We start from the raw sequence: 14,614 nt of genomic DNA on the forward strand, positions 1-14,614 counted from the left end.
GTGCAACGATTGTGCTTTTTTTCGCAAATGCGCTTGTTAAATCATCCCCCGTTTGGCGAAGTTGGCTGTCTTTGTTAGGAAGAAATAGTCTTCACACAGTTCGCAACGAGCCAAGCGGCCCTAACTGCTGCATATACCCTGACTCTGTTGCAAGAGAAGTGACACAATTTTGCTAGTTAAAAGTAATTCATGTTTGCAGGCAATATTAACTGAATATGCAGATTTAAAAATATATACACTGCTCAAAAAAATAAAGGGAACACTTAAACAACACAATGTAACTCCAAGTCAATCACACTTCTGTGAAATCAAACTGTCCACTTAGGAAGCAACACTGATTGACAATACATTTCACATGCTGTTGTGCAAATGGAATAGACAACAGGTGGAAATTATAGGCAATTAGCAAGACACCCCCAATAAAGGAGTGGTTCTGCACAGACCACTTCTCAGTTCCTATGCTTCCTGGCTGATGTTTTGGTCACTTTTGAATGTTGGCGGTGCTTTCACTCTAGTGGTAGCATGAGACGGAGTCTACAACCCACACAAGTGGCTCAGGTAGTGCAGCTCATCCAGGATGGCACATCAATGCGAGCTGTGGCAAGAAGGTTTGCTGTGTCTGTCAGCGTAGTGTCCAGAGCATGGAGGCGCTACCAGGAGACAGGCCAGTACATCAGGAGACGTGGAGGAGGCCGTAGGAGAGCAACAACCCAGCAACAGGACCGCTACCTCCGCCTTTGTGCAAGGAGGAGCAGGAGGAGCACTGCCAGAGCCCTGCAAAATGACCTCCAGCAGGCCACAAATGTGCATGTGTCTGCTCAAATGGTCAGAAACAGACTCCATGAGGGTGGTATGAGGGCCCGACGTCCACAGGTGTGGGTTGTGCTTACAGCCCAACATCGTGCAGGACGTTTGGCATTTGCCAGAGAACACCAAGATTGGCAAATTCGCCACTGGCGCCCTGTGCTCTTCACAGATGAAAGCAGGTTCACACTGAGCACGTGACAGACGTGACAGAGTCTGGAGACACCGTGGAGAACGTTCTGCTGCCTGCAACATCCTCCAGCATGACCGGTTTGGCGGTGGGTCAGTCATGGTGTGGGGTGGCATTTCTTTGGGGGGCCGCACAGCCCTCCATGTGCTCGCCAGAGGTAGCCTGACTGCCATTAGGTACCGAGATGAGATCCTCAGACCCCTTGTGAGACCATATGCTGGTGCGGTTGGCCCTGGGTTCCTCCTAATGCAAGACAATGCTAGACCTCATGTGGCTGGAGTGTGTCAGCAGTTCCTGCAAGAGGAAGGCATTGATGCTATGGACTGGGCCGCCTGTTCCCCAGACCTGAATCCAATTGAGCACATCTGGGACATCATGTCTCGCTCCATCCACCAACGCCACGTTGCACCACAGACTGTCCAGGAGTTGGCGGATGCTTTAGTCCAGGTCTGGGAAGAGATCCCTCAGGAGACCATCCGCCACCTCATCAGGAGCATGCCCAGGCGTTGTAGGGAGGTCATACAAGCACGTGGAGGCCACACACACTACTGAGCCTCATTTTGAGTTGTTTTAATGACATTACATCAAAGTTGGATCAGCCTGTAGTGTGGTTTTCCACTTTAATTTTGAGTGTGACTCCAAATCCAGACCTCCATGGGTTGATAAATTGGATTTCCATTGATTATTTTGGTGTGATTTTGTTGTCAGCACATTCAACTATGTAAAGAAAAAAGTATTTAATAAGATTATTTATTTCATTCAGATCTAGGATGTGTTGTTTAAGTGTTCCCTTTATTTTTTTGAGCAGTATACTTGTGTATTGATTTTAAGAAAGGCATTGATGTTTATGGTTAGGTACACGTTGGAGCAACGACAGTCTTTTTTTGCGAATGCGCACCGCATCGATTATATGCAACGCAGGACACGCTAGATAAACTAGTAATATCATCAACCTAATGTAGTTAACTAGTGATTATGATTGATTGATTGTTTTTTATAAGATAAGTTTAATGCTAGCTAGCAACTTACCTTGGCTTCTTACTGCATTCGCGTAACAGGCAGGCTCCTCGTGGAGTGCAATGTAAGGCAGGTGGTTAGAGCGTTGGACTAGTTAACCGTAAGGTTGCAAGATTGAATCCCCGAGCTGACAACCCACCGTTCCTAGGCCGTCATTGAAAATAAGAATGTGTTCTTAACTGACTTGCCTAGGTAAATAAAGGTGAAAAAAAATAAAATAATAATAATCAGCCAAATCGGTGTCCAAAAATACAGTATATAGGGAGTAGAAAATAACATGGCTATATACAGTACAGCGTATAGGGAGTAGAAAATAACATGGCTATACAGAATATAGGGAGTAGAAAATAACATGGCTATATACTGTACAGTGTATAGGGAGTAGAAAATAACATGGCTATACAGTATATAGGGAGTAGAAAATAACATGTCTATACAGTATATAGGGAGTAGAAAATAACATGGCTATACACAGTATATAGGGAGTAGAAAATTACATGGCTATTGAGTATATAGGGAGTACAAAATAACATGGCTAAATACAGGGAGTACCAGTACTGAGTCGATGTGCAGGGGTACGAGGTAATTGAGGTAGCAATGTACTGTACATATAGGTATGGGTAAAGTGACTAAGCAAAAGGATAGTAAATTAACAGTAGCAGCAGTGTATGTGGTGAGTGTAAATGGATGGATGGAGTCTTTGACAATTCTTTGGGCCTTTCTCTAACACCACCTGGTATCGAGGTCCTGGATGGCAGGGAGCTCGGCCCCAGTGATGTACGGGGCTGTACACACTACCCTCTGTAGAAACTTGTGGTCGGATGCCAAGGAGTTGCCATACCAAGAGGTGATGCAGCCAGTGAAGATGCTCTCGATGGTGCAGCTGTAGAACTTTTTGAGGATCTGAGGGCCCATGCCAAATTTTTTAGGCATCCTGAGGAGGAAGAGGCGTTGTCGTGCCGTCTTCACGACTGTGTTGGTGTGTTTGGACCATGATTGATCCTTAGTGATGTGGACACCGAGTAACTTGAAGCTCTCTACCCACTCCACTTCGATGTGAATGGGGGCTTGCTCGGCCCTCCGTTTCCTGTAGTCCATGATCAGCTCCTTTGTCTTACTCATGTTGAAGGAGAGGTTGTTGTCCTAGCACCACACTACCAGGTCTCTGACCTCCTCCCTAAAGGCTCATCGTAGTCGGTGATCAGGCCTACCCCTGTTGTGTCGTTAGCAAACTTAATGATGGTGTTGGAGTTGTGTGTGGCCACGCAGTCATGGGTGAAGAGGGAGTACAGGAGGGGACTAAGCACGCACCCTTGAGGGACCCCCGTGTTGAGGGTCAGCGTGGCGGATGTGTTGTTGCTTACCCTCACCACCTGGGGGCGGCCAGTCAGAAAGTCCAGGATCCAGTTGCAGAGGGAGGTGTTCAGTCCCAGGATCCTTAGCTTAGTGATGAGCTTCGAGAGCACTATGGTGTTGAGCACTGAGCTGTAGTCAATGAACAGAATTCTCACGTAGGTATTCCTTTAGTCACTACCGTAGCCATAGTGAAGTGTGGATTGATGTGCAGTATTCACTCAGTGCCTTCTCATGCAATAATGTGACATTTGGACAGAGCACAGTCCCTCATTAATTGTGTTTGGGGAGCATTCCCTTCAGAAGGTCAGTGTAAATATTGCATTAAGACGGAATACATTACCCAGCATACCCCACAGACAGTTTGGGCACAACAAATGTTACCTAAATGTACAAATCTAAATCTAAATCTAACAGATTTTCTTCTTCTTCTTCAATTGTTCAGTTCAACTATGTTCAACTGTATTCTGCCATGATTTAATCAAATGAACTTCAATATTCTATACTGACCAAGAACAAAGTGTTCTTACTATAATATTGTTCACTCTGAGCACTGACATACTTCGGTTGGCGCACAACAAGGCGTATTAGCCCAGTGTTTCACAACCTTGGGACTTCCTCCTTGGGGCACCATATAAAAGTAGCACTGTAGAACTGGCCAAATGTATGTCAGCGTCTCATCTTGGGGTAGTCAGCAACATCTCATGGTTCGACGCCGGGTCCATCCATGGACCAGAGGTTGAGAAACACTACTAGCCTGCACATAGGGGACATGACTGACATTTCTCTGAATTTAATTAAGTTACATTTGTGTTTTGACAGCTTCTTTGGAGATAATTAGCATGACTGACATGTATGGTCCTGTTTGGCTGAGTGTGTAAGAGCATGGCGCTACCCAAGCGTGGACTTAGGGATTTGGAGGCCACAGGCAAAGGCCAGTCTGAGCTCCTCCTCCATCCCCACCACCCCTCCTATAACATTTTTTGGTGGGTTTTATAGTAAAGACACAATTTAACTGTACAAATGTATTACCTTTTAACCTCTATGGGACCGGCGGGACGAATTCGTCCCACCTACGTAACAGCCAGTTGAATCCTGTGGCGCGATTTTCAAAACCTTTGAAATGCTATTACTTCAATTTCTCAAACATATGACTATTTTACAGCTATTTAAAGACAAGACTCTCGTTAATCTAACCACACTGTCCGATTTCAAAAAGGCTTTACAACGAAAGCAAAACATTAGATTATGTCAGCAGAGTACACAGCCAGAAATAATCAGACACCCATTTTTCAAGCTAGCATATAATGTTACAAAAACCCAGAAGACAGCTAAATGCAGCACTAACCTTTGATGATCTTCATCAGATGACACACCTAGGACATTATGTTATACAAAACATGCATTTTTTGTTCAATCAAGTTCATATTTATATCAAAAACCAGCTTTTTACATTAGCATGTGACGTTCAGAAAAAGCATACCCCCCGCAAACTTCCGGAGAATTTACTAACAATTTACTAAATTACTCACGATAAACGTTCACAAAAAGCATAACAATTATTTTAAGAATTATAGATACATTACTCCTCTATGCACTCGATATGTCCGATTTTAAAATAGCTTTTCGGATGAAGCACATTTTGCAATATTCTGAGTAGATAGCCCGGCATCACAGGGCTAGCTATTTAGACACCCGGCAAATTTAGCCTTCACCAAAATCCCATTTACTATAACAAAAATGGTCTTACCTTTCCTGTTCTTCGTCAGAATGCACTCCCAGGACTGCTACTTCAATAACAAATGTTGGTTTGGTCCAAAATAATCCATCGTTATATCCGAATAGCGGCGTTTTGTTCGTGCGTCCCAGACACTATCCGAAATGGTAAATAACGGTCGCGCGCATGGCGCATTTCGTGACAAAAAAATTCTAAATATTCCATTACCGTACTTCGAAGCATGTCAACCGCTGTTTAAAATCCATTTTTATGCCATTATTCTCGTAAAAAAGCGATAATATTCCGACCGGGAATCTGCAATTAGCTAAACAGCCGAAGGAAAATACTGCACGGGGTCGAATCGGGCACGCGCCTAATTCCATTGTCCTCTGATGGGCCACTTGGAAAAGGCGATAATGTGTTTCAGCCTGAGGCTGCCTCGTCATCGTTCAGGTTTTTCCCGGGCTCTGAGAGCCTATTGGAGCCCTAGGAAATGTCACGTTACAGCTAAGATCCTGACTCTTCAATACACAGAAGCAAGAACAACAACACCTTGTCAGACAGGCCACTTCCTGCATGAAACTTCTCAGGTTTTTAACCGCCATAGGAGTTCTGTTATACTCACAGACACCATTCAAACAGTTTTAGAAACTTTAGGGTGTTTTCTATCCAAAGCCAATAATTATATGCATATTCTAGTTACTGGGCAGGAGTCGTAACCAGATTAAATCGGGTACGTTTTTTATCCGGATGTGAAAATACTGCCCCCTCGCCCAAAGAAGTTAATGTGCCATTGAACACAACCAGTCATGATGTTTTCATCCGATTGTCAAACAAATAATTTCAAAAAGTAGGTTACCAAAATATTTCCACATCTGAACAGCCCGCCACATCTGAACACCCGCCAATTTTTCTTCAGTTCACAAGTGGCTGAGACTATCTCACCGGAGAAAGAATCCGAGTGAGTGAAACTTTTTTTGTCCAGACAGCATCAGATACATGGGCTACACATACATGTCCTCTGCCTCTGTCTCCACGACGATGGCAGTATTATCATCAGCACCTGTCTTTTTACTCAAGAAATGTGTATTGTATCCCCCTAGAGTCTAAGGGCCAGGGGCTGGGTTTCTACTAAGATAGCCTCGTTGAGAACCAGGCTTCCCTAATATGGGTAAGCCTGGGGAAGTTCATGGCAGACAAATAGCTAAATAGGGAGGGAGAACCGGTGTAAATCAGTGAAGCCTCGCTACACATCAAATCAATCAAATGCCTTGCTTGAGCGGAGCCCCAATAGTGCTCACTAGATTAGTGTCGTAGGTGCAACAGTGCGTGACGATTCTTTTTACAGTCTATGGTGAGGATGGCTGGGAAATCGCTGATTTCTCTTTTAAAACCACATCAAAATATGTTGATGTATGTCGATTTTGTGTATAGAGCACACTTCTGACAAAGCAGAATTCAGTTTTTCTTCCATTTTCTACAATGTTGCAAACTAGCATATGGAACAACTCTCTGCAAAATGTGTCCTTCCCAGTCTGAAAACACTGATAAACATAACCCATAGCAGCAAAGAGCATGTGGGGGGAGGGTTCTTGAAATGTGACCGACCTCCTCAATTCGGTCTTATGTAGCAACATTTGAAATTGTGTTTTTTACATTGGATAAAAGTAGAGACTCAGAGCTAGAACATGGTATATAATACACTGCAGTTGAGGAACTAATGGGAAAGTAATTCTGCTTTGAAAGTTGATAAACTTGTAACTCCACTTTTGAGAAAATGGCCCTTAAAGTTTTGGGACATCTACTGGAGAGCTCTTCTTTGTCTACACCCATTCAGCATTGATAACACCCTCTTAAGCCTAAGCCCCACCAACCTCTTTAAGGATTCACATGTGAGGCCATGTGCTAAACCAAAGATTTCAAGACTAAAGGCTGGTTTATACTACGTCTGTCGACATGTCGAGATGAGGAGTTAACATACAGTTGTCGGAGTGACGACATGAACATTCTGTTGTCGTCCGACATCAAACTTGTCGTTGTCGTTATGAAAAAGTATAAACACAAAATGACAGGCTACATGACATCAGCAGCCTGGGGGTCCAAAATAGCATAACTGCTGCATTTTAACACCAATAGTCTCATCCGTATAAAAATGAAATTAGTAATGACCATCTAGCTTGTTAGAAGGTGTAAACGGTACAGTGAAATGGTTACTTGCATAGTGGAGTCTTTTATTTACCTAGCTAGCTAAACAATTAACCATAATCCCAACTCATAACGTTACTACCCTGTATTAATCTACAGGTAGCTAAAGCTAACCAGCTAGCTAGCTAACATTAGGCTATAACTAGCAATACAAATGGCTCTGAGATATGAATAATATTACTACACAGATCATACACGTAATGATAGCGAGCCAGCCAGCCAACTAACAGTACACTTTAACTTGCAATGAAAATTACTTTCTGACAAAATTAGAAACCAAGAAACATAATATCTGGAAATGTAGCCAGCTAGAGTCTCTTACCCGTATACATGGATGAATGCTTCTCCCTCTCTGTCACATATGCCATGGTTGCCCTTAGTTTGAAAATGTAATCCAGACAGGTGTTTTATACAACAGCCTTCTGTGTTCTCTTTTCGACTCCCTCTGCATTTGCATTCAAACGCTATCATACTTTGCTTGCACCGGGCATTCCACTGATTTCAAAACTCTGTCCTCCAGAAAGTGAAGAGCCTTAGCAACACTTGTGCAGTTCCTCATGATATCTTTCAAAAAAGACAATTTATAAAACATTACCTACACATACTAAGCACTTCATGTTATAGACCGAAGCGTGCCACATAGGAGACAAATCCAAACTCATCTCTCGGCATGTCCAGCCCATCCATTATCTCAGCCAACCATGGCTACCGGGAAGGTTCCTGACTTTTTCTGTGGCTAAACCAACTAGGCTCGTTATGATTTTGTTTCCTTTCGTATTTTGTTTTTAAGGCACATGAAGGTTTCACATGTTCCAGAAGGAATGTATGCCCCCAAATATTTTTATTTTGATAAAAAAAAAGAAAAAAAGACGTGCGACATACGCCTAGTTTCCTGAAACGAGTGACAAATGTAACAGCCAATAAAAATGGGGCTCCCAGCAGACTGTTCAAACCGTTTTTGCAAAGCAAAATTCTCCAGACCTCCAAGAGTGATTATGGGGAGGTATGGCAACACGAGACTACTACTAAACTAACATATGGAATTGTTTTATGATGGTCATACCAAAGATAATTTTGCCATTTTATTTAGAGTTTTAGGACCCCTGTAGGAATATAAAAAAATGAATCAATTATTTGATGAAACATTGAATTTGGCCTTACTGCTATTAGCCCATAGAAATGCATTGAACAGAGAATACAATGTTTTATCAAAAGGAAGTATGTTTTGAAGTGTCTGTCCTATATTTGCGAGATATAAGAAAGCTCAGGAATTTTTCAAATTGATTTGTACAGTGGAATTACCTGTATACCTTTGACGTGGAAATGCCCTATTTACTACCTTCAGACAATTGTGAACAAACAACATTGTGTTCGTGGGAGTCTTATCTTTCCATAGAGGGGTCATATTCATTTGTAAGCCATACCGTTCAGTCGCTACAGACGTTTTCGTCAGAAGAACGATTTTTGAGCTTTCTCCTGGTCTGACAAACACCGCTGTAGATCTGCCACCTTCCTCCTCAGGTGCGAAAGGCCGACATCAGTGAAACATACCTCTAGCTTAGACAGATTTTGATTTATTGTGCCTCGAGAGGAGCATGGGGGGCCATCAAGCAGATCAATTATTTTAATCATTTTTTACGCCTAGCTCATGAGACCCCTTGATGAAGTGAGGCCTGAGGCAATTGCCTCTACTGTCTAATGGCAAGTCTGCCTAATAGTGGCGCTAGCAACGCCAAGTTCATGGGTTCAATTCCATCTGGGATGACAGGAAAATGTATGCATTCACTGCACGTTGGCTAAAAGTGACTGCTAAGTGGCATATATACATTTATGACTAGGTTTTTGCTGTTACAGCCTATTAATATTGATTGTGGCTTTGTGTGAATGCATTATTCTGAGTAAGGCCTATTAGACTTGTTATAGTGTTACCACAGATATTGATTTACTACCGTATGACTACTCTCTTATTTCATTATATTGAGATGAAAACCTTGGTAAATATGATTGTTATTGATCTGTATACAAATCGGTAGGTGGTTCTCTCTTTTTTTGATCATATGGTTCAGCACGTGCCACATAAATGTGATATAATTAATTGGTGTGTGCCTATATTTTTCCTATTACACACTTGTACAGTTGTGTATTAGAAATGTGTTTCTTGCATATCCCAACACCCCCCGAGACACCTGCAGAGAGTTGGGGTCAGAGACAGGGTCCATCATTTACCAGAGTCCCTAGAGCAATTGGAGTAAATGAGGCGTTCATGTGGTGTCGGAGTAATTGGAAATACTAGATTCTGACTGGGAAGTTTCACTTGACAAGTCGGAATTATAAGTCGGAAAGTTTGAGAAACTTTTATTACCAGAGTAGCCGAGTTGTACGGTTTCATCACAGGAATCTTCTCAACTAAAATATGAGAACATAACAGTTTTTGAAAAATACAACCGTATCAATGATAATAATGTAGCTAGTTTGTCCATATTGTTAATGTTAAGCAAGCTAGCTAACTTTATTATTAGCAAACTTAGCAAGCTTATCTAGGTAGCAAAGAAAAAATGTGTCTTGTCGGTTACGGAATTCAAACCAGCGACCTTTAGGTTACTGGCCCAACACTCTAACCTCAAGGCTACCTGCTGCCCCATACAGTTTATATCAACTCTAAGTCAATAAAAGAACATCTGCTGAAAGTCCATATTATTGTATTGTTATATTACTGATGACCTGTTATTGATTTGTCTCACCACCAGGTCGCTGGAGAGGAAGCTGCAGAGGCCTCTATTGGCCAAGTCCCGGACACTACCCAGCATCCCCCAGTCCCCTACCGTGGCCAGGGTCCACCACTCAGACCTGATTGGTGGGAGTCCTCCTCGCAGGACGTCTTTGGCCAGCAACAGCCATCAGCCCAAGGCCTGCACTTTGCCCCCTGAAGGTTAGAAAACACCTTTCTCTCTCTCTCTCTCTCTCTCTCTCTCTCTCTCTCTCTCTCTCTCTCACTCACTCACAGGAAAGGCCTGCTTCATGCTTTTGGGGGCTGTCTTTTAATATCCACAAATAGTGCTTAACCTTTTCCCCAGGCTAATTGTGCATAGAAGTGTCTGGTGAACGAGAAAGGCTTACTTACCTTGAGACGTGTTAAAATGGTAGCTAACTGTTTTGTGTAAGTGTGTCTCTGTATTAAAAAATACACGGCAACTCTCGAAGCATTCGGCACACGGCACAGCAGCCTTTGGAGAGATGACCCGCTGTTTCCTAGGACTCTGACATTCCCGCCAGTGATGCACACCTAGCTCGAATGTTTCACATCCAAACGGCGGTCTGAATACTGACGAAAACTGCTGCCGCTGTGTATATTTGGTAGCCTACTAGGCGGATGGTCGTCAGTTCAGAGGGGAGGCAGAGCTTGACGAAGCCGTCTGACTCCTGTCAGATATGCGGTGAGACACGTCTTCCAATCTCTTCCCCTCGCACTTCTGTAATTCCCCCGGCGCCTTTGATATCTGATTCCCTTGTTACAAAGCACGCCCGCTTCCCAGACAGGGCACATGTCTGTCTGTCGTGGATAAGTTCTATTTTTACATCAAATGCGTATTTCCTTCACCCGAACCGGTATCTCTAGATTGGATAGATGATAAGATGGAAGATGACACATGGAAGTTCAAAAGGCAAGCGCTGGTGATGTAGACAAGCAGTGCATTCGGAATGTATTCAGACCCCTTCACTTTTTCAACATTTTGTTACGTTACAGCCTTATTCTAAATGCATTAAATTGTTTTTCCCCTGTGGTGGTTAATTTCTGTATTACCAAATGAGGAGAGTTACAAACTTCACACACCAGTCAGAGTTATACTTAAGCTACATCTTTAATAATAAGAGCTTTGCAATAGCACTGACTTTCAACGATGCACCATTTCTAATGAACCATTGAGAGTCACAACACAAAAGTACAAAGATCTTTTATAGCCAAGATACACCCCCCTAGTCGACATAACAAACCACAGATATTTAGGAACAGTTCACAAAGGAAGACTTTATAATGAGAAAGGAGTATCCTGTAGCCAGATAGCATTCACTATAAATTATCGTTCAGTTTGGTCCCTAAGACGAGGTTCTAATCTCCTTCCTGGTACTTCATAACACAAAAACACCAACTCATCCAATGGCATAACTAAATTGTCAACTATAGATACTCCCATCTCAAGTAAAACCCCTTCTTGACCCCTCTCCTGTACAAGCTCACTGAGGGGAGTGAGTCTCTAGGTCATACACTATCCCAGGATAAGTGCAACATCAGAGAGGACATACAATGGTTCCATACACTGCCATACAGCTCCCCCCAATGCCGAAGGAGGGAGTGACTTGCGCACAGACATTGTGGAGACAAGTAATTGGTTCCCCATTAATCACGCCATCCCTTCACATGGTTTTAGAATAGGTAAAGACACATTCACATATGAAGACAATGTTCCATCCTGTCCTCTTCCCTTTCTGACCTCTCCCCTCTCTGGGCCCTAAGTGACTGAACCCCAGCTGAGGGAAGAAGTACAACTGCCAACACTAAAGTCCAAAGGGATACATTCTAATAACAAGTATATCACAAAAGCCTATTATGCAGATAAGACATCTTAATTATCTATGTTACCCAACTAATTATGATTCATCCTCCACACCCCTCATCAATCTACACACAATACCCCAAAACAGTTTTTTTGAAATGTTAGAAAATGTATTACAAATAAAACACTTAAATATCACATTTTACATAGGTATTAAGATATTTTACTCAGTACTTTGTTAGAGCATCTTTGGCAGCGATTACAGCCTCAAGTCTTCTTGGGTATGACGCTACAAGCTTGGCACACTTTTATTTTGAGAGTTTCTCCCATTGTTCTCTGCTCTCAAGTCCGGGCTCTGGCTGGGCCACTCAAGGACATTCAGGGACTGTACTTAGGGTTGTTGTCCTGTTGGAAGGTGAACCTTCGCCCCAGTCTGAGGTCCTGAGCGCTCTCGAGCAGGTTTTCATCAAGGATCTCTCTGTACTTTGCTCCGTTCATCTTTCCCTCGATCCTGAATAGTCTCCCAGTCCCTGCTGCTGAAAAACATCCCCACATCATGATGCTGCCACCACCATGCTTCACCGTAGGGATGGTATTGGCCAAGTAATGAGCGGTGACTGGTTTTGGCCTGAATGCCAAGCATCACGTCTGTAGGAAGAGTTCAATCTTTCATGAGACTAGAGAATCTTGTTTCTCATGGTCTGATAGTCCTTTAGGTGCCTTTTGGCAAACTCCAAGCGGGCTTCCACCTGGAAACTCTACCATAAAGGCCTGGTTGGTGAAGGGCTGCAGAGATGGTTGTCCTTCTGGAAGATTCTCCCATCTCCACAGAGGAACTCTGGAGTTCTGTTATAGTGACCATCGGGTTCTTGGTTATCTCCCTGCCCAAGACCCTTCTCCCTCGATTGCTCAGTTTGTCCGGGCGGCCAGCTCTAGGAAGAGTCTTGGTGGTTCCAAACTTCTTCTATTTAAGAATGATGGAGGCCACTGTGTTCTTGGGGACATTCAATGCTGCAGAAATATTTAGGTACCCTTCCCCAGATCTGTGCCTCGACCCAATCCTGTCTCGGAACTCTACGGACAATTCCTTCAACCTCATAGCTTGGTTTTTGCTCTGACCTGACCTGCACTGTCAACTGTCGGATTTTATTTCTATAGACAGTTGTGTGTCTTTCCAAATCATGTCCAATCAATTTCATTTACCAGGTGGACTCCAATCAAGTTGTAGAAACATCTCAAGGATGCTCAATGGAAACAGGATGCATCTGAGCTCAATTTCGAGTCTCATTACAAAGGGTCTGAATACTTATGTAAATAAGGTATTCCTGTTTTTTATTTGTAATAAATTAGCAAACATTTCAATTTTTTTTAAATCTTTGTTATTATAGGGTATTGTGTGTAGATTCTTTATTTAATACATTTTAGAATAAGGCTGTAACGTTCCCTGTGGCTCAGTTGGTAGAGCATGGTGTTTGCAATGCTAGCATGGTGTTTGCAACGCCAGGGTTGTGGGTTCGATTCCCACGGGGGGCCAGTACAAAAAAAAAAAGTTTTTTAAATGAATGAAATCTATGCATTCACTACTGTAAGTCGCTCTGGATAAGAGTGTCTGCTAAATGACAAAAAAGTGAAAGGGTCTGAATTTTTCCCGATAGGCTATATTTTCTATTGATGGACATGAAGCTATTTTATAGTTTCTTATCAAGTCTTATCTGCTGATAACAAAGTAAAATAGACGTTAGCATAGATAAGACTGGCATACTTTGCAAAAGTTTGACCTACAGCCAACAGGCTTGGCTATAGCCTACTTTAAGAGTTAGGAAATAGGCCTAAATGCAAGGCAAATGGAAACTATGGAGCACTGAGATAAGTGAATGTTGGTTGTATATGGAAAGTCGTATCCAAACTTGACTTTTTGCTGCACTGTGAAAGGTATGGCACAAAACAATAACAGCATTAAACACCAGTTCCCCACATTCCAGAGGCTTCTCTGTGAAATGATCACCCACGCGCCACATTCCCAGTCTCCCCGGCAGACCTGACAACTGTCAGAGAGACGTCAGCAGGAGCAGAGGGGTCGCCAGTTCAGCGCGCCAGAGGCTAAGTCGGAGCAGCCTGACTCATTTGACTCTCCGACTCGCCTGACACTCTCCCCAAAAAATATGTCCCCATAAAACCGAGCCATCACCCTGAGTCGTTCCTAATAAATTCTGTGATATGTTCCATTTGGGAATATGAAAATTTAACGTGATTGATGATATTATTGTGTCTGTCAGGAGGGCTTTTTCATGTGCCAGCGTATTTGCTGTTTAAAGGGAACGAGCTAGCACGGGTTCCCTTTGAAACAGGAGGCTCCCTGAAAATGTCCTTATTGTTCTTGCAAGAGGCAGGCAGGCATGCAGGCAAGGCATTAGTTTGGGAGATATTTTCTTAGCAGCAGTATAATCTTTCATAACCCACTCTAGGGCCACCCTGTGCCAGTCAGCCTGCCGGAGCTGTCACTATGTGAGTCACTGAACCGACTCGCTCCCTCCCCCACTCTCTCCTCTTATTTCCCACTGTATGACTGCAGGGGGAAAGAAAGAAAACATTTAAGAAGAATGAAGAGGCTAAGGCAAGTAGAGTAGAAAACACATTTAAAAAATCTAAATTAAAGGAGAAATAGGCCCAAATCAGCAAATTTCTGATTCAGAAACAGTTGTTGTGAACCCTTCTCTTTCTTGCCTGCTCTCTCGCTCTCTCTCTCTCTCTCTCTCTCTCTCTCTCTCTTTTTCT

At 43.0% G+C, this 14,614-nt stretch overlaps 1 protein-coding gene across 1 annotated transcript in view; it reads left to right on the plus strand.

Moving 5' to 3' along the window:
* ankfn1b (ankyrin repeat and fibronectin type III domain containing 1b) overlaps positions 1-14,614 on the plus strand; it is a 299,590-nt gene that overhangs the window by 91,665 nt on the left and 193,311 nt on the right. Inside the window, exon 3 of the mRNA XM_014158873.3 lies at positions 10,034-10,215. Coding sequence (XP_014014348.3) covers positions 10,034-10,215 — 182 coding nt within the window. The remainder of the gene's footprint in view (positions 1-10,033; positions 10,216-14,614) is intronic.

The sequence above is a fragment of the Salmo salar genome, chromosome 19 (genome assembly GCF_965601325.2).
Source record: "Salmo salar chromosome 19, fSalSal1, whole genome shotgun sequence".
Taxonomy (NCBI): Eukaryota; Metazoa; Chordata; class Actinopteri; order Salmoniformes; family Salmonidae; genus Salmo; species Salmo salar.